This window comes from Protopterus annectens, chromosome 6.part1, assembly GCF_019279795.1.
Source record: "Protopterus annectens isolate FY-2018-M chromosome 6.part1, PAN1.0, whole genome shotgun sequence".
NCBI classification, from domain to species: Eukaryota; Metazoa; Chordata; order Ceratodontiformes; family Protopteridae; genus Protopterus; species Protopterus annectens.
In genome coordinates this window covers 151116479-151140547 of record NC_056738.1, presented here as the reverse complement: position 1 = coordinate 151140547, position 24069 = coordinate 151116479, and the positions used below count along the sequence as shown (strand labels likewise).

General features: G+C 38.7%; 1 protein-coding gene across 1 annotated transcript in view; it reads left to right on the top strand.

The window, feature by feature from the left end:
• Positions 1-24069, top strand: part of NOSTRIN (nitric oxide synthase trafficking) — a 702548-nt gene that overhangs the window by 583003 nt on the left and 95476 nt on the right. Inside the window, exon 13 of the mRNA XM_044075591.1 lies at positions 7802-7927. Coding sequence (XP_043931526.1) covers positions 7802-7927 — 126 coding nt within the window. The remainder of the gene's footprint in view (positions 1-7801; positions 7928-24069) is intronic.

The window sequence follows — 24069 nt, the reverse complement described above, 5'->3', positions numbered from 1 at the left end:
AGCAATCTGAGGATTCAGAGCATACAGAAGGAAATGAAAAAAAGAAAGAAAGGAAGACGTTCACAACAAATAACAAGGAAGAAAAAGAAACTGATAAATGTTTGTAAAGTAAAGAGTATACATACTGAAAAGGACACAGCTTTGCTATGTAGCACACATAATACAGGGAATGATAACATTTGTCTATCAGAAAACCTTCAGTCTACACAAAAAGGCATCATCTCTCCAAAACAAAAGGTAGAAAAAAGAGGCAAGGGGCTGCTGAAAAAGAAGTAATCAAAACTGAATGTGGAAGGATTGAAGAAAGTTTGTTATGGTGGGATGGAGTTACAGTTTTTAGTGACTTGGAGTATATCTTTGTCTTCAGTATCCCTAACCACAGGGATAGTTCCCTGCCACTAAAATGTACTTCATTGTATACGTATACACCATAGCTTCAGCACATAGTGAAGAGGTCCATCTTCAAACATGGTTTGAGCTAGTAAGTGTTCAGACCACTTTGACCCATAATGCACTATAGTGATTTGCCTTTTCTTATCTTCATTAGTGTGATGAAAATTTCTTAGGAGTGATAGATAAAGAAAATGCATAAGCTGCATACATTCACCAACACTTTATGGATGTGAAGTAAGGCCCCATTATCTGTGTGGTACCCGGAATGATACCTGTGGCCCTGTCTGGAATTTAGGAACAATATGCTGTGGTATCAGGAGTAGTACCCCCAACCTTGTCTTGTTTATAAACAAGATGCCAAAGCAGTTGAGTGTCTGTACACCAGGCAAAAAAAATGTGTGTGTGTGTGTGTGTGTGTGTGTGTGTGCGCGCGCGTGTGCGTGCGTGTGTGTGTGTGTGTGTGTGTGTGTGTGTGTGTGTGTGTGTGTGTGTGTGTGTGTGTGTGTGTGTGTGTGTGTGTGCAATAACTGAATCTACATGCTTACAATGCCTTTGTTTGCCTGCATATGGGATATGTTGCCCACTGGGTAACACAATTTGTGAAAAAGCTTTGTTTGTGAAAGCATAAACGGTGGTTTGCATCAGTGTATAATGACAGGCACAGTAGGATAATCCATTTTTCCCCTCACTACCCTACATGTATGTCACCAAATCAGTCATTAGTTAGAGGTACGTTCATAAGATGTTTCATAATTTACATAAATTGAACTTTTAATAATTATATGTAGTATTGAGCAATAAATGACTTGAGTTTCTCTTGGGGCTCTAACTTTAAAGTAAGTTGGAAAAAGCATGGGCACAAAACATTGGCATGTATGTTGCTATGCACACCTACACAAGATACTACATTATGTCAGTGTAGAAAAGTTTCTGTCTAGACAGCATTAAGTTAAATGGGATTACTATCTGCAAAGAGTTGTTAAAGTGGGGCTCAAGCGCTTTGTAGGTAAATTTGATGGTGTAGTCAGGCTGCAGTATACAGTGCTAAGAAATGCATAATTATTCCCTTTGGGAAGTTAACCAACCCAGCTAATTACCATGTTGATAATACTCCCCAAAGAGTTGACCCAGTGGTCAGCGATCTGGGTACACACATAGACAGTTGCCCTTCAACCACCATGTGGCCACAGTAGTCAGGAAATCCTTTCATTTTGCACAGCTTAAGTAAGGGCATGGCATCTAGGTTGAAAGAGGTCTTTATCTCACTGTATTCCACCCTTATCAGACCAATCATAGAGTACAGTGCTCCCTTCAGTATATACTTGACCAAGCATATGCTGCAACTAAGGTGATCTTGGAGGTTCCTTACAAAAAGAATACAAGGTGTAACAAACCTGCCTTATGCAGTGCACCTTAAAGCCCTTTCCCTCTACTCAGACTCCTATAATTGCTGAAGGGTGATCTATGCCTTCCTTACAAGACATCTACAAACCCCACACTTATGAATCTCCTACATATTCATAAGTCAAAGAATACCAGAAATACAAGGTCAAGGGACCTGCATTTTGTCTGTGATTTAGAACATGTTGAAAAGACATCTGTCCCAGAGGCTGCTCCTCCTACGGAACAGGCTTCCCATCCATGTGAAGCTGAGTTCATCTATTACCCAGTTTAAGCACAACCTAGATCAGTGGATGTGGAATAGGAAATTTAGACAGGGCCTGGCACTCATGTCCCTTATGGACAGAGGTAGTTTATAAATGCCTGACCTTCAGCATCCTGTTTGTATACAGGACATCATTATTCTTTCAGGAAAACTTAGCTAGGCTTAGAAAGACCTCCTGAGTCGTTAGCCTAGTAACAATATATGAACCTATGAATCTATTACTATAAGAAAAAAGCGGAGAAAGACAGACGTTGACAGCATGGCTCAAGCTGCAGATGTACAATGGCAGCTATGTGAGAATTGTGTGCCTACAAATGTAATAAGCAATGAAAACAGTGGGATTAGTAAGACTAATGGTGATGAAGATCAGTTATTTGTAGCAACAGATAAGGCAGATATTATTGAATTAGAAGTTGAAGATTCTTGAGATGTGGTCAGAAAAGATATTCTTATAATCAGAGATTCAGTTATTAGAGGAGCTGATACATAACATTTTCAGAGAAGATAATGAATATTGAATAGTGTTATTCTTGCCAGGAGCAAAAATAGAAGATGTGAGACAGGCCCTAAGAAAGCCTTAATGTAAGGAAGTACGGATCTGTTTTATTCATGTCAGTACAAACAATCTCATCCACAAGGACTTTCTGACTGTTGGTAGGGAACTTACAGCCCTCTTAGATAACATTTATTATGCAGGTGTTAGGACGTATTTTTCACAAATCCTATATAGAAAGAAGAGTCAGGTCACCATGAATGAGAAGATTGTTTTTTTTGGGGGGGCAAGTACCTACATGAAAAAAAATGTCCTGTTCTAAAAAATGGAAATCTGTAGAGCATCCAAGCCTAATCGTGGGCACATATGTTTTCAGACAGGATGGCATGCATTTGTCAAGATCAGGGAAGAGAATTTTTGCAGCAGATAATTTTGCAATATTTGACAAACACAAGGCAGGATTTTTGCCAGTTTGAAAATTTAACAGTTCACAGACAGCAACATTTGATGCCTCTCTAATGGTTGTTAATACTAGGAGCATTAATAATAAAATATTTTTTACTGGAAAATTTGCTATGTTCCCACAAAATTGATGCTGTGATTGTTTGTTAAACATTGTTAAAGAACAATGACTGGAAACCGTTCTGTCAGGGTATAAATGTTTTTACTGTAACAGACATTCCAACAACAAATCAGGTGGAGATGTTATGATAGGGATTAAAAGAGTTACAAGACCTGTAATTATTATATCAATGGAAACACCAATACTATAGATTGTGTAACTTTGATAATAAATACAACCATGCAACATATAACAATTGCTGAAGTGTAAAAACCACCAAAGTCAAATGCTAATGACCTAGAGGAGTTCATATATTTCCTGCATGAAACACAGGAGGGAAGAATAACAGTGGCTGGGTACAATAATTTACCAGAAACAGACTGGAATAATATTGATTTAACAACATTAATAAGGAAATTATTCACAACAGATGTTCAGAAACAACAATTGCTTCAAATTGAAAAACACCTACCAGGGAAAGGAACATACTAGATATTGTTTGGAAAGGAACATACTAGACATTGTTTGTGTTCCTAAAGAAATTAGTTACTTCATGTCAAGTTTTACACCATTGATGTGCAGTGATTATGGGGTTGTAAAGTTTAACTTGTTACTAGATAATTCTGCCAAACTGAAATCTAAACTAATGCACAGAAGATTATTAACAGATTATATGGAAGCATAACAGTCACTATGTAAGACTAATTGGAGTGATGTATTCAGTGGAAAAATTGCAGAAGGACTGTGGAAACTTTTGAAAGAAATATTGTTTGAATACAAAAAATAAAAAAAAATGTTTAACATCAGGATCTAAGCACACAACATTCGGAGATATATTTCCATATAAACAAGATAACTGATAAAAGTAAGAGACAAAAATATAAGAAATGGAAAAGAGGTTGAACTAGAACTTTGAAAACTAATTGTTTGAATGCAAAAAATTAAAAAAAATATGTTTAACATCAGGATCTAGGCACACAACATCAGGGGATATATTTCGATTTGAACAAAATACTTGACTAAGGTAAGTGACAAAAAAGAAATGGGAAAGAGGTTGAATTACAACTTTAAAAACTGAAATAAACAAGTTGGACAAACAAATTAAGCATAGTGTGAGACAAGATCAAGAAAAATTTAAAGAAAATTTATATAAAGATATTGAGCATTATAGGAAACCTTTTATAGGTACATAAGGAGTAAAGACATATGAATTGTGTGTAGATTCTAAAATTTATTCTCAAACACAACAGATTATAGATATATTTATAAAATCTTATGCAAAACAGTTTTGCTGCACAAACATGTTTTTCTGTGTGACCTTGTTACTCATTGTTTTAGTTTGTTAGTTGGGATATTTTGCAGGCACCCTAATGGTTATTGACATCAGCTGGGTACAACCTTGTGTTTCCAAATGTTAGCCAAACAGTCAACTTATTAATGAGGCTATAAGAAGGCTGAAACATGCATGCCCACAGCTAGTGGGGTTTGGCTTTATTGGCCTAAGTTTGTCCATAACAGACTTAAAAGGAAAAAAGTCATGGACATTCAGAACTGCCATGTAGCTGAAACACCTGATGTCCTTAAGGGGTCATTTGCATATATCCCATGCTACCTCTAATACAAGAGATTTTATGGAATCGCACAGTGAAAAATCTAGCTTGGCTAGGTTTTCCTTTTGGTTTTTGCTGATTGGTTTTTCTGTGTGACCTTGTTACTTGTTGTTTTAGATTGTTTTTAATGTTGTCGACATTCCACTACAGTAGCTAAAGCAAAAAACTACAGTTTTGATGTACTTAATCACATTCAGTCATTCTCATGACAATGTATAGGCTGCAATGGCTGAAGATGTCATTAGCTCACAGCAGTGCAAGACCACCCAAATGTCTTTTACTGGAGAAATCTGCAGGGCTGTTAGTTGAACTGCAGCAGGGGATTCCCATGAAGCTTAAAAACAAGGTGCGATTCACAAAGTGCAGCAATTAGCATGCCTAGACAACCATATGCTCTGAAAGCAGTGCAAGTACTAGAGGATTTAACAATGCACAACATATCCTGCATGAAATGTTGAACATGGACAAACAAATATTTCTGCACTTAGGCCTGCATTTATGGTACATGTCCAACTACATACTGAATCATAAATTACATCTTACACTGTGTTGCCCATGTATTACTGGTTTTATACCATTCACAAAACTATACTATGGACAAGCAAGCAATAAGTTTTGTTACATCTCTGTAATTTCTTAAGAAACAGATCAGAGGATACCTATGTTACTTCATTCCAGTGCATCCAGTATGAGGCATGCAAACTGGATGTGACAACTGCAGTTTTATACATTATGGTTATCTTCAAGATGTTAGGTATTAACATGTACCAGAAGTAGTTTCCACCCATGACCAATAAAGGATATCAATTTTACAGATAGTGTGTGAATGTGTGCAGCAGACAGAAGTCACACCCATGTAAAGACAAGATCCAGTACTGACACAGCACATGAAAAAAGATTTTAGCCATTTCATATCTGCTATATGCTAATGTTCCAATACCCCAAATGAGATGATTACCACCATTACCTCTGGTCCTATAGTTTGTGATACCCTAGATGCTCTGGTTGGAGGACTTTTACATACCAAACAACCTGTGACAAACTCCAAAGGGAAAAATCAAACTGCATCAAGCTGTACAATTCCCATCACCCACCACATCCTAGCTATTCTCTGTGCATGCATTCATAACCAGATTAGAAACACACTGAGATGGTTAGTAGTGTGGTGCTAGTTCTTGTATATACTCCTGGGACAGCCACAAGCCAATATAAACATTATAATGTGCTTTAGGATGGCATTGTCCTGAATTTGCTACTGATACTATGATAAAATGGTCAGCTGATGAAGGACGTATGGGTGCATCAAGTACTTATGAAGATGCACACATCTGCTGCCTTTCATGGTGTATATTCCAGAAGTAATATGATGACAATTCAAAGGGGGTGGCACAAACATTTACATGTCACTTCTTAAAGGTGTATGTGGTTAAGTCTCTTATAGCTCATGTCATCACTTGCCTAGTATTATCCCTATGTTCCTATGTCAGCTGACATGTGGCTATATTGTCACAGTCTTTATATGAGCATTCTCATCATGTCTGTTGTCTCCAAGCATTCATGGTCTACTAAATTGGTGGCATGTGGACATGTATGTGTACAGCTTACATTCCTGTTCTGTTGCACTGTAGGTGCTACATCAGTGGGCAATATCACAAACCACATTGTGCTATATTCCTCATCATGAATGGCATTAAGCATTGAGAGCTCATAACACACTATGCCACATTTACTGTCATGCATGGAATGACCATCATGTCATACAACCATGCATAGAATAGATATTGTACAACAGCATTGTGTACAGAATGACTATTGTACCATACTCGCATGGATTGAATGAACATTGTGGCATACTGTTATGCATGGAATGGACACTGTGACATATTTACCCCACTGCAGGGCATACCATACTATTGTGCATGGATTATACATTATGACATATGTATGGATATTGTACCAAAGCATCATGCACTAAATGGACATTGTGACATATTTACTGCCATGCATGGCATACCATACAATTGTGCATGGACCGGACATTATCACATACTTATAGATATTGTATCACAATATCAAGCATTGACTGGGCATTGAGACATATTTACTGCCATGCATGGCACACCATATTATCATGCACAGGAAAGATATTGTACCACAGCATCATATACTAAATGGATATTGTGCCATAGTCTCACAAATTGAATGGACATTGTGTTATACTATCATGCATGGAATGGATATTGTACCACATTATCGCACAGTGAATGGGCATTGTACCATGCTGTTGTAGATTGAATAGGCATTGCACCATACTATTCATGGACTGAATAGACAATGTACCATGGTATTCATGGACTGAATGGACATTGTACCATACTGATACAGATTGAATGGACTTTGTGGCATACTGTTATGCATGGCATTCCTGCGTTCTTGCTGCACATGAAAGTATGGTGCTGTTATTTGCTGAACACATTGCTATTGTTTATCTCTAGCTTGCAGGCAGCAGTTCTATGGTGGACTTGCATACTAGCTGAACTCCATGGCTTCAATGAAAACTAAGAGCTCTTGCCACTGATGGAGTGGAATTCCCATTTAACTGCTACTGTGTGTTTAATTTCCACGTACGTCTGCTTTTCACTTGGTAGTTTTCAGGTAAATTTGCTTGTAAAATGGATCCATGCTTGAAGATTCTGGCTAATTGTTTTGTCCCTGTGTGCCCTTTATCTGCACAAATCTAGTAGCTCATAAGCAAACAGAAGGTACTGTACCCTGTGGCAGTGCCATATTCAGCAGTAAATTTTCATTTCATGTAACAGTCCATTTTGTTGTTACATTTTTTTTCTAATTATTGCATTAATTAAGGTACACATTATGAAGTTCACAACTCATTGCTTTGCCTTTGTGGTTTCATGTACTAAATAAATGTGTTACAAAATTGCTCATTATAGATCAGACTCTTAAGTTTTTAAATCATATTTCTATCTACACATGTATATTATTGAATATGATAAAGAGCAAGCTCTAGTTGACGTGTATCAGTTTTTGAAAGTTCCTGTTCAAATTGTATTTTTCAGACAAACTTAAGGCTGAATCTCTTAGAAGCCAGTTTATTCAAACTTACGTGTACCTTAGCTGATCTTGAAAAGAAGGCAAAGCCTGACCATCCTGTGAAAAACTGTATCTCCAAATGGAAAGAAAAGGTAAACTGATTTATCTACAAAGGAAAAATGAAATTCTAAACTTTCACTTAAGAGGTGCAAAATCAAAATGAAAATCCAGATGTTGTTGGAAATAAATAATCAGTAAGTTTCTCATAAGTGTTTTAGTTAACTAAGGCATTACATTATGCAAAATAGTGTACTGATTACTCACTGAGGTAAACCTAAGGGTTAGTTGCATTTTATTTACAGTGTCAAATCATACAGTTGTCAAACTACGCCATTATGTATGATTCAGGAAATACAGTTCCCCCAAACTCTAAGATATGCATAGTTCACAAAATAGTCATACACCCTGATTCTTATCACACAGAATTCCTTCTCCAGAAACTAAAATCCTTTGTCTTCTACAAGTAGATGTTACAGCTCTCACATCCACAGTACTTACTATAACTAATTCTAAGGGTGTACATAGCCTACATAAAGTAATAATATTTCCAATATTACAGTTATCTGGCATGATGTAAGTGATTTCCTTTGTCTATGTCCAGACTTCACAAACATTTTTGTGAACTGTTTATCAAGTGCGTATATTCAGCAAATCAGGATGTGGTGAACTGTAAATGTCTTTCTATTCATATGTTGCAGTATTCATAACATGAAGAAGTCGGCCACTGGCTGACTCGTATGTCCGGCCAGTATACAAAAGTCTAATGCTTCTGTAGGGTACATGCAAAGTCACACAAGACACAGATCCTACATTGGTCATAAAATGACACTGGGTATAAAGGCAGATGTCCACATGTACCAATTCTCAGAACTTTTCTGCCGCCAGTCAGATCATCTTCTCCATTCATCACTTGTCAGACAAGTTGCGGATCATGATCAAATAAGTGCCTCACTGGGATTTTTTCCTTACTACTTTTAGCTACTGTGTTTCTGTGAGGTTACATGTCAGCTAGGAAGGGCAAGTGTCAGTGTGGAAGGCAGATTCCACATAAGGATTTTCACAATCTTTGTATCGATGCATTGCCGTTTAGCTTCTCTGAATTTATATATAGAAAACCAGCACCTTAAATGTCTTGCACATGATATGGAAGGTACATTGGGCCCTTCATGTGACCTGCCAGCTAAGAAGGTCAAGAAATCTAGGCCTGAATTATCCGCTGCTCCTCCAATATCGGATGTCTCTCCCAAGGCCAATGTTAGCCCAGATACCATTCCAAAAGTTGGTAGGCACTCCTTCAATGGGTACTGGTGTGGAGGCTATGAAGGACCCTACCAGCATGTCCTCGGGGGATATGCAGGTGTCCATTCCAGATGTAGGGGGGACCATCAGCTCATTGTGACTGAAGGCCCACATGGCATTCCACTGATTGTTGTCTGTTACGACATCTCATACATATTTTGTTGACTGTAGACCGACGTCGGGCCCATCCATTTTCCACCACATGGATGTTCCTCAAAAGAAAAAATAAAGCTAAACATGCTTTGCCTACCTTCCAGGAACAACCGGTGGATTGGCAGGCCTTTTCCCAATGGCTGTTCAATGCCTTTATGGCCCTGAGACAATCTTCAGCTCTCTCCCTCTATTCTTCTTCCTTTCCTCCTTTTACATCACAAAAGAGGATTTTTGAGTAGTTTTCTTCTGATGAAGAGAATTCTTCTGGGGATGATTCTTTGGCTTTTTCTGCCCAAATTTCTTCTCCTTTGGGATATGTTTCCCCAGAAGAAGAATCAACTGGAACAGATTCCCCTAGAGAGGATATTTCTTTTGGGGAAATCGTTGCAAAAATGAATATGTTTTTCAAATGGGATTGTTCTCAAGACATTCAAAAAGGATAGACCTGCTGCAGATGAACTGTCCTTCCCTGTCTACCATACCTCCTGTTCTGACAGCCTTCCTGGATGGTTTCTCTATAGCTTCTAAGTGCCATGGCTCTCAACCTCCTGCCTCTAAAAGGCCAGACAGGTTTTATAAAGTGCCAAAGGACTCCAAATATCTGTTTAAATGTCCCTCTGCAGACCCTGCAACAATTTCAGAATTTGCTGACAAGACTTCCAAGATGCTGCCTTCCACTTTCCTGCTCCCTTCGGACATGGAGAGTGAAGTTATGGAGAGACTGGGGAAGAAGGTTTACATATCAGCTATTTTGGCATTCAGAGCCATAAATTATCAGACCCATATGGCCAAATACTCTTTGGCACTGCTCTTGGATGCTGGTAAGCTACTTCCAGAGCTCCAAGACTCCCTACTAAGGCTAAGCTCTCCTCTATCCTTATATCTTCTGCTCAGGTTACATGGCATTCCCTAAAGTGTTGCTATGATGCTGTAGATGCATTAACTAGAGTGACTGCTTCTGGGTCAGTCCTCAGGAGATACTCCTGGCTCAGACTTCAACCATTGTCTGATGACATTAAGGCAAAAATAATGGATGCTCCCCTGGACAACAAGGAGTTATTTGGTACCTCTTCTGCTGAACTCTTTAAGTCTTTACAAGAAAAGGGCAAAGAGCTGTAAGACCTGAAGCACATTTTTGTCTCTCCGGTCCCTAGGTTTCAGAGGAACTATCCTTCTAAGACCCCATTTTAAGGAAGTCTTCCAGGTCCCGGTCTTCAAATGGCAAAAGAGATGCTACAGAACAATTTTCCTCTAAATCTACCTCCTCAACTCCTGCTGCTCAAAAACAGCACTTTCAGGCAAAGCCAAGTAGTCTGTGACTACCTGCCTCCTGGCACCCAATCTCCTCTTTCCCTTTGCCTTTCCCTGTCTCTTTCTGCTTAGAAACAGATCACTCAGGATTCTTGATCCCTATCCATCATCTTTCAAGGATACTTTATGATGTGGAAGACTCCTCCTTACTTCAGGGGTATTCCATAACCTCCAAGGGAACAACTGGAACTCTTTCCCCAAGTCATTTCCACTCTTCTCTCTCAAAGCACAATTCAGGAGGTACAGCCTTCCAAAGTGGGAAAAGGGTTCTACTCCAGGATGTTCCTGGTCCCCAGGAAGGATGGACAGTGGAGACCAATTCTAGACCTATCCCATCTAAACACTTTCCTGAAGGTCCTCACTTTTCGCATGTTATCTTTACCCACTCTTCTTCCTCTCATCCTTTCTCAGGCCTTTATGGTATCCTTGGACATCAAAGATGCTTATCTTCATAGTCTCAGTCATCCTCAGTTCAGAATGTATCTTCACTTTGCTATTGCTTCCTCACATTTTCAATTCTATGCCTTGCTCTTTGGATTGTTTACAGCCGCAAGGGTCTTCACAAAATGCGTAGCCCCTGTCATAGCCTTCTGCAGGCTATAGGACATACAAATTTTCCCATACCTGGATGATCTTCTTCTCCATGCTCATTTTCTGGATACCCTTCAGGAGAATCTTCTCTTCATGGTGTCACTGCTGGAGGGTCTAATATTCACTATTAACTAGTAAAATCTACCCTGGTTCCTTCTCAAGACCATACTTTCCTTGGATGCAGGATCCAATCAGACAGGATGCTGGCTTCCTTACCACCAGAAAAGGTCCTGTCTCTCACTTCCTACTTCCAGGATCTCTTGCCCCTGCAATCCCTGACTGCCAGGGAGTTTCTTCGCCTCTTGGAGTTCATGGCATCCACTATTCCCCTGCTTCCACTAGCCAAATTACACATGAGGATGTTCCAGTGTTTCCTCAGAACAGTTTGGGCACAACACTCCCATACACTGGAGTTTGTTATTCCCCTTCTACCCTGGCTGAAAAAGGAGCTACACTGGTGGATTCAGCAGGTTTCAAGGCATCCAGTCTTACCCTTGCAGCCACCTTTTCCCACTCAGAAGCTGTATATGGACGCCACAGACCTGGGATGGAGACCAGCCCTGGCCTCATGGAGGGTCAGAGAAGTGTGGTCTCCCACTCAGAAGAGGGAGCACACATCAACATAAAGGAGATGAGAGCCCTGATTTTTGGTCTACAAAAATTCAAACCCTTTCTTCTTACAGATGCCTTAAAATGGTTTACAGACAATACAACAGTCCTCTGGTATGTCAGCAAACAGGGAAAGACAAAGTCCTATCTCCTGTGCAGACTGGCTCTCCAAGCCTGGGAGTTAGCTTCCCAGAGCCAGCTCACCCTCCAAGCGGTTTACATTCTTTCTACTCAAAATGTTGTGGCAGACACTTTGAACAGGTCTGTGATGCAGTCCCATGAATGGATGTTACACAGGGATGGGTTCCTGGACATGGTCCATTGATGGGGTACACTTCAGATAGATTTCTTTGCCTTCCCCCTGAACAAACAACTTCCCAAGTTTTGTACCAGGGTCCCTGACCCCCTGGCATGGAAGGTAGACATCCTATCCTTCTCTTGGAAGGGGGTGTTTCTATATGCATTCCTCCCCTTCCCAATTCTCCAAAAGGTCCTGTTGAAGATTCAACAGGAGCAACCAAAAATCTTCCTGGTGACTCTCTTTTGGCCAAGACAGCACTGGTTCTCCCTTCTTCTGCATTTAGCCAAGGGCAATCACCACAGATTACCCCATAGAATGGACACTACTCACTCAGGACAAGGGAACTCTAATACACCCACAGATGTCAACCCTACAACTGACCCTGTGGGTGATAAGGTTTTGAATCCCTTCAGTCAGATTTTCTCTGAGGACATGCTGCAAGCTCTGCAGGAGGCCAGAAAACTCAATACTAGGAAATCCTATATCTCCAAATCGAAAAGGTTTTCCATCTGGTATCTTTCAAAGGATTTGCAAGCACTGTTCCAGTGGTTCTGTCCTATCTGAGTGAATTATTGAAGAGTGGACTGTCATACTCTTCAGTAAAAGCTAATCTGTCTGCTATTTCAGCATGTCTGCCTATGTCTCCCCCTTTAGCTTCCAGGCTGGAAGTTAAACTTTTCTTAAAAGGCATCCTTCACATCAGACCACCAAGAAAAGCAGTTCCTCCTCCTCCTTGGGATTTTAATTTTGTCCTAGAAAAACTTACCCTGGCCCCTTTTGAGCCAGCAAGTTCTTCTTCTGTACAACACTGCACCTGGAAAACAGTTCTCGTGGCTATTACTTCTGCTAGAAGGGTTTCTGAATTACAGGCTCTGATGCCTTCTTCTCCCTTCATGGTTTTCCACAAGGATAGGGCCTCTTCATGCACTAATCCCTCCTTTATGCCTAAGATGGTAAATGAGTTGTCACTCAATCAGTCCATCAATCTTTCCACCTTCTTCCCTTCTCCTCAGTCCTCTAGTGAGAGAATATTACACACCTTGGATGTACACAGGCAACTCAGATATTACTTGGATAAAAACAAACCAGTTAGGAAATCTGACCACCTTTTTGCCTCCTATCATCCAATGACCCTGGCTGGCCTGTTTCCAAGCAGACTATTTTCACTTGTATTTTCAAAACCATTTTTTTTTTTGTTATGTGACTCATGGGAAGTCTCTTCCCTCACCTGTTAGGGCTCATTCCACCAGTGCTGTGTCTTCCTCTGGTGCCTTTTTCAAGGGTTTAGACCTGCTCTATCTTGGAAGCAGCTACTTGGTCTTCTGTACACACCTTCACAAAACATTATAAGTTAGATGGCATTTCAAGGTTCAGAGCTGGTTTTGCTAGGGCTATTTTGCAGGAGGTTGTGGAGAGTGCTACTGCTCCTCCACCCAATTCTTCTTCTGCATGAACTTTGGTATTCTTCCTCATGTTATGAATACTGCAACATATTAATAGAAGGACATAGAATAGTTGTGTAAAATCTTACCTTAACCATAGCTGCCCTTCTTTTCTATATGTTGCAGTATTATTTCCCTCCCTGCCTTCCCCCTGATGCTTGCCTGGTTACTGGCGGCGTGTTTCCTAACTTGGGATCAGGCTGGTGCTCTGTTTGTGGCATTCAGTTCTGAGGATTGGTACGTGCCGATGTCCGCTTTATACCCATCATTTTATGACTGACATAGGATCTGTGTCTTGTGCAACATCAGACATACCCTACAGTAGTGTTAGACATTTGTATACTGGCATATGAGTTCGCCAATGGCGGACTACCTCATGTTATAAATACTACAACATATAGAAGAGAGGGACATCTATGGTTATGGTAAGATTTTACACAACTATTCTTTCTTTTTTTCTCTTTCTGCCCCCACTGTGTGCTGATCATTAGCTCCTGTCCTGGTTAGTCAACCTATGTTTCCCATCACTGAGCTGAGGGTTGAATGGGAGCAGCCATCATTCAAACAGCCACCAGGGGTGGTCCAAAATGTTTCCTATATTGCTCTAGTCCACACACTCACCTGGCTAAGCACTGAGGTGACAATATAGGCTGCATGATAGGGCATTTCATCATTTCTGCAAGGAGCATTTTCCTCTCAGGCAATCTCATCCCTCCCCTTGAAGCATGAGTAGTGGTTTCCCTGACCCATCTTATGTGCCCTTATGTGACTGCATCCCTCCCTACGCCCTACAGTAGGTTGTAAGTCTCCCCCCTTCTTGCTGGTATAATTACTAATCAAACCCTGGTCTCCTGGGTTGTAGTTGGGATTCTGTCTTCACCACCATAGAACTAGGCTTGGTCAACTGTAATTTTATGAATCGTTTTGCACCCAGTTGTGTCTGTATTTTCAATACTTGTTCGTTACCACAACAAAAGTAAGTTAAAATATGGACATCCTTTTTTAAAAAGTGTTATTATGAGAATTATGAATTGAGAAATAGTAAGATGCTTAAAAAACTAACCAGATATTATTTCCTGCATGTAACTTTTGTACATTTGTACAAGTGCAAATTATCTTACGCAGCCAAATAGTATGGAGCAGATCTGTGTGAAAGATGTGATGCCACTTCTTAAACCAGTAAGGCAAATCAGAAGGCATTCTCCTTTATGAGGCCTCTGCACTTGACATGTATTTCAGGATAAATCATTCTAAATAACATTAAGTCCTTGTAAATAAATTACCAGGCATAGATGCATGTGAACTTGTTATTTATTTATTTGTTTATGTGCTTGTACATTTATTTATTTAAAGCCTTCTAAACTGGGAGATTGGGCTGGTCCAAATAATCATTTCAGCCACATTCCATGTTCAAAGGTACACAGAGTACATATAAACAAATGGAAAATTTGTTCACTTTGGGACACAACATCTAACTTGCTTATATAACAAGCTATTTGTTAAATAAAAACAAAGATAACAACACAGGAGGCTCAGATGCAAAAATTTACTAGTGTACACCAGGAGGCAAAAAAACATACAAGTACAGAGTTTTGTCTGACATGATGCAGGAAGTACAGAATATTTTATAGTATTTTCATTCAGGTTTTGCCCACCTTACTGACGTGGTTAGTCACAGGGCATCTACATCACTTTTACTAACAGTATTCTATTCATAAGGATTGCTGATGTTATATTTTTAAAAAAAGCTTTCCATTGGGAATAATACAGCCTTGCAAAGCACCTGGTCAGTTATAATGTTTTCTGTAAATGTTACTCCTTCAAGGTTTCAGGCCTGCTCGAATACAATAGTTGGTTCAGTCTTGTAATACACTTCTTTGTTCTTCTTGCAACATTTTCTCAGCAGCTGTGTCCAAGGGAGCCCGCAGGATTTTTTGCAGGGGGGTGCAAACCCAAGCCCCGCCCATACGACCCACCCCCTCTGCTGCCATGCCCACTCGGCCCCACCCCCACCCCTGCCCACGCAGCCATTCCAGTGTCCCAATACTTGGCTATTCTTCCCCATTTGTCATAGACACTGTTCAAATCTCCCAGTGTGCATGCTGTTTTATGCTTTACTTCTACAATGATTACAGAAATTTGGATTTCATTTACAACTTTTATTTCAAATTTTATAGCACAAACACTGATAGACATTTACTAAACCTAAACAAAGCAATAGTCTTACAATGAAAAGAGACTTAGCATTAAAACTTCTCTACCTTTGAAACCCACACTCACCGAAACAGCATTGAAACCCGCATTCAAAGAAAATGCATCTGGCCAGTGGCAGGGTAAGTTTACCTTTGGGCTGTTTTCAAATCATAGACTCCTCGCACACATTTCTAGAACCATGCAAAAATTATTTGATTCACCTTCCTGACTGTATTAATTATACTATATAATAATTGAATTATATCCCTTGTATAATACAGCACCACTTGCTAGAGTGTGTTTTAAATTTATAGTTCTGAACATTTTTCCTTTAAGCAATGAAACAAATCATATGAACCAATAATGACAACCTGCCCAATTCAGAACATTTCAACCATAAAGGGCCACTCTACTCAAACTTCTGTCATACAATCCACCAATATCAATCAATATGCAGAATCTTTGCAGAAGTAAAACTCATCTGAATAATTCCACATTAAAGAGATCTGAAACCAGTGAAGAGGCTGTTGCTAGAAAATAACTTTATATTCAGTGTTTCATCTACAAATTCACTGCCTGCTGCCCTTGAAAAATAAATTGCCTATGTTATATTAAAAAAATGGTAAGCTCTTAATATTGCAATAGGGAATGACTGACAAACCAGCACGTTCATAGGCATCTCATACAAAGGAGGGCACACATAGTGAAGAACTCCTATTTCCCCCTTAAAATGCATCAAATACTCAGCAACTGAAAGGGCATGCAATACTAGCACTTCATCTGCTTGGTGTGGGAGTAGCATCCACAGCCTTCTGCACCAAAGGCAATTATGGTACTAACACTGCTTTCAAATTCTACAGCGCAAACAGTGACTACCATTAGCTAAACAAAACAGTTAATTGCACTTAGTACGAGCAACAGTAAATTTCTCTTCCCTTGAAACCCATTCCTAATGCCTTACTCTCACATCCTATATTTTTGCTGTCATAACATTATTCAATGTTCTTTAAGCACTCTGTAAATGTGGGTATTAGTTCCTTCAATAATTTAATCTCCAGTTACTAATAAATCATTTCTTACCCAACTAATTTTTCACCTATTATTCAGTACTGTTTGATATTCCAATTCTATAAAAGCATAATCTTCATTACAGTTAGTCTTATCAACCTCACCATTTTTACCACCTACATCACTTGCTTGTAAGGATACAGTTCTCTTCTAGTTGCCCTTTGAATCCTCAATCTGCTGAGAATCCTGAATTACAAGTGTGTCATCTGTAGCATCAAGTTTGATATAGGTCAAGAGATCTATACTAGTAGAGGGTACTTCCTTTCCTTAATGTGTGCTACTTGCACTTTGCTAAACATGATTTATCATCAGCCTAGTAATTAAAATACGTAAGAGTTTTGCCAAGTTGTGCCAACTGCACAAGTAAAACCATCCTCAGCAAGTCCAAATTTATTGCCAACAGTAGTAAGCAAACCCGTCTTCTTACATGAGGAACACAAGTCTCCAAAGTTATAATGTACTGTACCTTAATATACACAAAGCATTTAGTACATTGGACAAGATATGTAATACTTCAGCAAATCAATCAATGATACACATTTAAAGGATGCGTTTTCAGTGACAAAACAATTAAAAGTAAAGAATTATAAATCAAAAATATATAAATCAATAGCAGAATTCACAGACTTTTTAACAACTAGGAAATGTAAGTCAAATTGTATGAAGGAATCACAATATAGAATTTAATATAAAATAAAGTGCACTGAACTAACCTTTTATTCTGACCTACATCACCAGTTTTGCATGTGACACTGCTAAACATCTATAACTACTTGAGCTCGCAAACACTTGCGGTCATGGCTCAAGTTAAACATCACTTTGGCATAAGGTACTGAGTGTCATACCTACAATCTGTACCAAGTTATAACTAGCTAGGCCCTTTATAAGCAGAAACACTCTAGCACTTCAATCCGTCCCTTTCTTCCAACAAATAGTTAAAGAATCAGAGGTAAAAAAATAAAATATATCACATAAAGGATACTCCTACCAAGCAGTTAAACAGAAAACCACAAAACATTGAATGGCTAAAGATACAGTCTGCTCATCATGCAACCATTGTTATCTTTTTTGTTTTAAACTCCATGGACATAGCAAAGTACAACACTCAATTAACACATACTTCTAACTATTAAGAATGACAAAACATCTACATATAAATTTCATATTTCTCTCTTTCTGCAAAAAAAACACACTCAAATACATTAAAGATGTAACACTGACAATGAAGAACAAAGTTTTTTGCCTTTAATTTTATGTTGCATCCTCACTAGTTTTGTTTGCACTCAGTTTTATCCTGTTATGGTTTCTATATTTATTTCCTTCCACCAAAGTAAGTAATTAACATCTCACCTTATCATCTCAGTACACATCTTTAAGACCTCAGACTTAGCTAATGCATCATATTCCCATTCAGTCTTCAGTGTAGTATATCTTCGAGACTGTGCAAAGGAAATGTCTAAGAATTTCTAGATGCTAGGAGTTTCTTCCAGAACTGTGCCAAAGAACAGGATCTCTCAAGAACCATACTCAGATTAGCATTCCCCTCTAGAACTGTACTGCAGCAAAAGACGCTACTTCACAGGGATAGCTGAGCACTGATCTTTAGTGTCCCCCATGTGTACAACTACTTTGTGTCATGAATTTCAACAGACTTTCAGCAGAGTAAAAATTCAAGAAACCAGTCCAGTGAGAGTGCATCTTCCACTGTATTATCTGCTTCTCTATATGATGCACAAGAGCTAAAAGCCTTTCTCTAGCACATGATCAACTACATCTTTCAGACATACTAAGACTTCTCAGTTTTAAAGATCTTATTTTGCTAGTCTCATTGCAAACCCATTTCATTAACCCGTACTACCACACCTCAATGCAATGCTTCTTTTTATACAATGGCTTCACAGATTCTGTACTCTGTTGCCATACTAATGGGTTTACAGATCTCCTTTTACAGTATTAGTTTTCCTGAAACATTGGATACTCTTTCATATTCACTATAATAGTTCTATATGGCTGCACTTATAACTACATTGCATAGTAAAGGCCATTACAGTACTCATAACTACATTATATTTTAATGGCCACTACAGTATGCATAACTACATTATCCTACACTGTAGTGATTAATATAACACAGAGACACATGTTTTTAAACAGCCAGACAAGTAATAATTACATCATGGCAGGATGGAAAAAAATCATATCAAATCAATGTTCCAATTACTCAGCACAAATTTAATCACAAAGTAAACTACATTCCTAAATTCATATAATGTTAGCCCTTAAAAAAGTTGCAATGAAGTTATTTTAAACTTAAAAGACTTTAGTCTACATCTCAAGAAATTCAGGTTTCTGGTGTGACTGATCAATCTGGAAAGGATATGTGCAACTTTCACAAAGTCGATTGCTTTTTTTATCATTTTAAAAAATAAGTATTTTTCAATGTCATTGCTGTCACCAGGGAGACTAACAACCTATGATCGACAATTCAAAAAGTGTCTCTGAGGAAAGCAACTATAAAGCACGCAAACTTCTAAGCATACAGGATTTTGAACTAGTAGAATCTATACACAAAAGCTACATCAAAAGCTACATCACTGAGGAAATTTACTCTGGCAGTTAATTAATCTGCGTTGTATAGAAATACACTCTATCCTTCTGGTGTTAGCTTTGACCAAGGTAAAAACTTGAGCCTACCCAGCCTTCTTAAGAAGACTTTAAGCTAGTGTCCACATTTCAGTGTTCAAACTACTGCCGGCACAAGGAAAAGGGAAGTGGCTTGCCTAGGCCAATTAACAATGTTAAAGCAGATAACATCGCAGAGATTACCTCTCTGTGGCGAGAAGCTATGAAGGAAGGTCTCTAAGTGCCACAGCTGGAAAACTCATTGCTCCTACCTTTGTGGAATCCTTCTCTGCTCCTGAAATGGCTTGCTTGCTCTGATTCTAATGGCAATACCCTCTTTCTGGACACAACACAACATCTCTGCTGGCGCCCATCTGAAATTCAAATTCCGTGCGCGAATGCGGAAGATGAAGACGTAAACAATCAATCGCCACAGTCAGTAACGTTCTCATAGGGCTCTTATACCCAAAATCACCAAACAATGTTTCTTATCAGGGCAAACTCTACATTAACATTTAAAGAGTGGATTCTCAATTCTGATGCCAGTGTGACCCCTGATCAGTATGGTCTTGATAACACTGATGGTATTGCCACCAGGGAGAGTGTCAAAGGCAGCAGTTTCAGGGCCAAACTTGCTGTCAACAAGAAAATGGGACCTGAAAGGAACCTGTTGAAGAAAGTCTAGGACCACTAACAGAAATATCTGGAAGCTAACTCACTAGACTCACCTTGATGCTAGCAGGGGAGGAAGCCTGAGACCACATGCATAATGCATACATACAGGCACACATACCCATCATACCTCTCAATGTCTTAACACAAGAAATCTGGACAAAGCCGGTTGTGATGTTGGAGACAAAGGTCCAAAACTACGGACACATTTAGAAAATTGCTAGAAAAACAGGATTTGTGTTAGAATGCATTTTCTGAATGATATGAAGTCTGAAACTGAAATGCATGTCATTATTTAATGACTTGAATCAATCCTTAGTTCAACTTAGTGATTTGTCAAAAAACAAAAACAACATTTTTATGAGGAACAGACCAAAAATATAAGGCTAAAATCTGGACATTCTGTGAAAATCTGTACAGTTGAGAGGTATGACACATACAACCCCGTACTTCCTTGGAAAGTGGACAGAACAACAAGTTTTGCATTAGTATACATTTTCTGAAGGATATGAAGTCTAAAGCTCAAATGTCTGGTATTATTTTCTGACTTCAGTCCTCAATGATTTGCCAGTAAAACACAATTTTATGAGAAACAAATAAATGAAAATATGAGGCAAAAATCTGGATAATTGCGAGGAATAAACCCTCCCCCTACACACACTCCCACCTCCCTCTTACTTACAAAGACACACACACACGGCTGAATAAAGGTCCTTTCGGCTTGTTCAGTTCTCTTGAAATGTTATTTTGGTTCTGAAAGAAATCAGATTTGATGAGGGCAGAGGCATACAAATCACAAATTTGATCAGGTGGACAAGGATGAATTTATGATGGCCACCTTGTAGTCAGAGAAATGGAGACGATAGTGACTTGGAGGTAGATAATCTGTTCCCAAGATATACATCAGGGATCACTACTGCCCTACCTACTGTATGTGTTTCAGCTATTCTTCCTGTTTATAAGAACCTGCACCAGTGCCCTTCTGGGCTCTGGCATCTTACTTCATAGGCTCATAGTCATATACTAGGCTAACGACCACCAGGGTCTTTATAAGCCTAGCTGTGCAATCCAACCCAGTTGTGCCCCTATATAACATGGGTGTTTATTAGGAGGGGTATGCTAGTTACTAAATTTCTCCATTTCCCATTCATTGGTCAAGGTTAGACTTAAATAGGGTTAGGGATGGGCTCTGCATCACATGGATGGGGATCATTTCCTGCATCCTTGTGGCCTGTTAGAACAAACTGGTAACAACTGTAAATTACATGTTGTAGTGGCTTCTTTATAATTATCTAATTTTGTCTCTATGACTACTGCTAATTGCACTGCCTAGCCTTGAACTCTTTAGTCTCAGGGCCTAATAGCAATGATTTTGCCGGAAGGCTGACACAGTTCGAGATGGGGTCTGTCTCATTGTACTGCTCCATGGATTCTCCTGCCCATTCCCCATTCCCATTCCATGTGGTGGACAGACAGACAAGTATCCACCCACTGTCAGCTTCTGTAATTATCCTCCTACCTTGAAATGATGGTTTGCATAAACTTTTCTAGTTATTAGCTTTAAATATTAAAGAAATCTGAATACTAATTTAACAGGAAGAATGAATACCCACTAAGCCCAGAAAAAAAGTTCCATCTACAAAATGCTCTCAAAATTGTTCGAATGAGGTTGCATCACATCAAAATACACTTTTTAAAAAGTATTCACTTACATATTTTTTGTATGTTACAAAGAAATTGTATGAAATTAACTTTCAAAATAAGGGGGAGGGAAAGCAGACAACCAAGTGATATGCCAAGCCAAGCAAGTCCAGCACTGAATTCATTATCATCAAATATTAAAATGCACTACAATATTCATCAGAATTCCAGAAAATGCAGCACTATATTTTTCATTATTATTATTCTCAAATGCCTTAGGCTTAATGATATCTATCCAATCAACAAAATGAAATAAAATAAATGCTTAGGTTTAAAAAAAACTGTCATGCTGCCTCACTGCTCATAGAAATAGATGGTTTTAGAGCGTGTGATTTGATACATTATACTATGGAAGCTGTTATAAAAATGTTCCAACTGTTATACCTCTGTCCTACCTTGTACCTAATTAGGGCAAATAGAAAGTAATAGTCAATTAAACCCCTTTGTACAGGCAGCAAGAGAAAAATAACCCATCAAATTGCACTTTAAAAAATAAACATTACCCAATGCCACTTTACTGCTCTTCACTTAACTTCAAAACAAGTTAGAAACTCAGGACAGGTATCAGTCAATTAGATTCTTATATATGATCAGTTCACACATTACTGTTAAATATAGTTAAAATATAGTAATGATGAATTGCTGGCTAAAATGAAATCCATAAGCTAGCATATTTTTATCCACAATGGAGAACAAGTGTGTAACTTATGTCCCAACTTCAGCCAACTTGTGAATCACAGCAGAATCAAAGTTATATACACATGGGTAACGTTAGCTAAGATAATCAACCAGTAACTGTATTAATGGGAAACTACTCATCTCCAACACCACAAAAAGAGAAATAGAATTATCTTGGTGTACAATAAGTATGGATCACCTGGAATGTCATAGGTGATCCTTGGGGCAAAGCTTACAAATAAAAGGAATAAAAGTATCCCCATTAATTAAACACACTGAGCAGACCTAATATCTTCCCTACCTCTCCCTCAATGGCATACATGTCATATAATACATTCCTGTCAGAATCACATAATCAAAAAGGCACTTTAAACTATAAAGGATACCAAAAACTTAAACTATGTAAGTATTCAATTTGTAGAAAATTTTGACTGATCTAAGCAGAAAATATACTACAGCTAAAAACCACGCAAATAAAAATAAACATTTTCAAACATTGTCCCTATTTCTGTCCAACTTACTCATACCTTCCCACTTCCAGTAGTGTTTTCTGAAGAAGTAAAAAAATAAATCTAACCATGTTTTTTAATCGCAGGGCTCATCTTCATTCGGGATCCCTTAAAAAATAAAGATTGCAGTGCCTTCTTTGGACCACTTCAGACTTCATCCTCATGTCTTGTACTCGTGCACATACACACACAACTTCCCATGAACGAACTGAACACTCGTTGACAATAAAGCCGCTCTGCTGTATTTAAAATTGCGCGGGCAACCGGACCAGAAGAACAGTGATGGTACATGCCATTTTTACAGACGAAGGCCCTTAAAAAAAAAACTTTTTTTAAATTAAACTAAATTAAATGTGACAGCCCCAAAAGTGCTGCCCGCCTATGCCCCTCCTCCCAGCTACACCACTGACACAGACAAAGGAGTCGAAAACAGTTTTGTTTTTGTTTTTTTAAGAAAATTAATTTCCCGCCGGCTATCCAGTTCCAGGGGGGTGCAAGTGCACCCCCTTGCACCTGCCTGCGGGCGCCCTTGGCTGTGTCTTATCTTGGTAACATTTACAAGGCCAATTGTCCCAGAGGAAGGAGAAGAAGATTTTCAATGCTTTATACATTTAATTTCCTGACCCAGCAGATAATCATTAGTGAAAAACATAAGCTTGATGAGCTGGCTACTGCCAGGGTCAGAGTTCAAATACACTGCAGTTCCAAAGCTTTCAAGCAATTACATGTAAAATCATTCTTATTGCCATATTATTAATAGAATAAAATACATTATATACTATTTGCTTTTAAACTAGCACTTTATATATGTTCAAATACATATTTTTCTAACATTTTCCTCCCTTTTAATACTTTTATTCTATTCTGAAATACAAACAATGTCATTTCGTCCCCTGGCCTTCTCCTTTTAGGACTTTCAACCAGGTAAGTCATTTAGTTTATACTTCGGAAAGAATTTCATCTGAAATTAATTTTTCTAACTCAATGTCTTGGTACAGAGTTTCAGTTACAGATACATCAATAAAATCTTTGATTAATCTTTTCATGCAGGGAATCCCACAACAGACACATGCTCCTAATAGGAG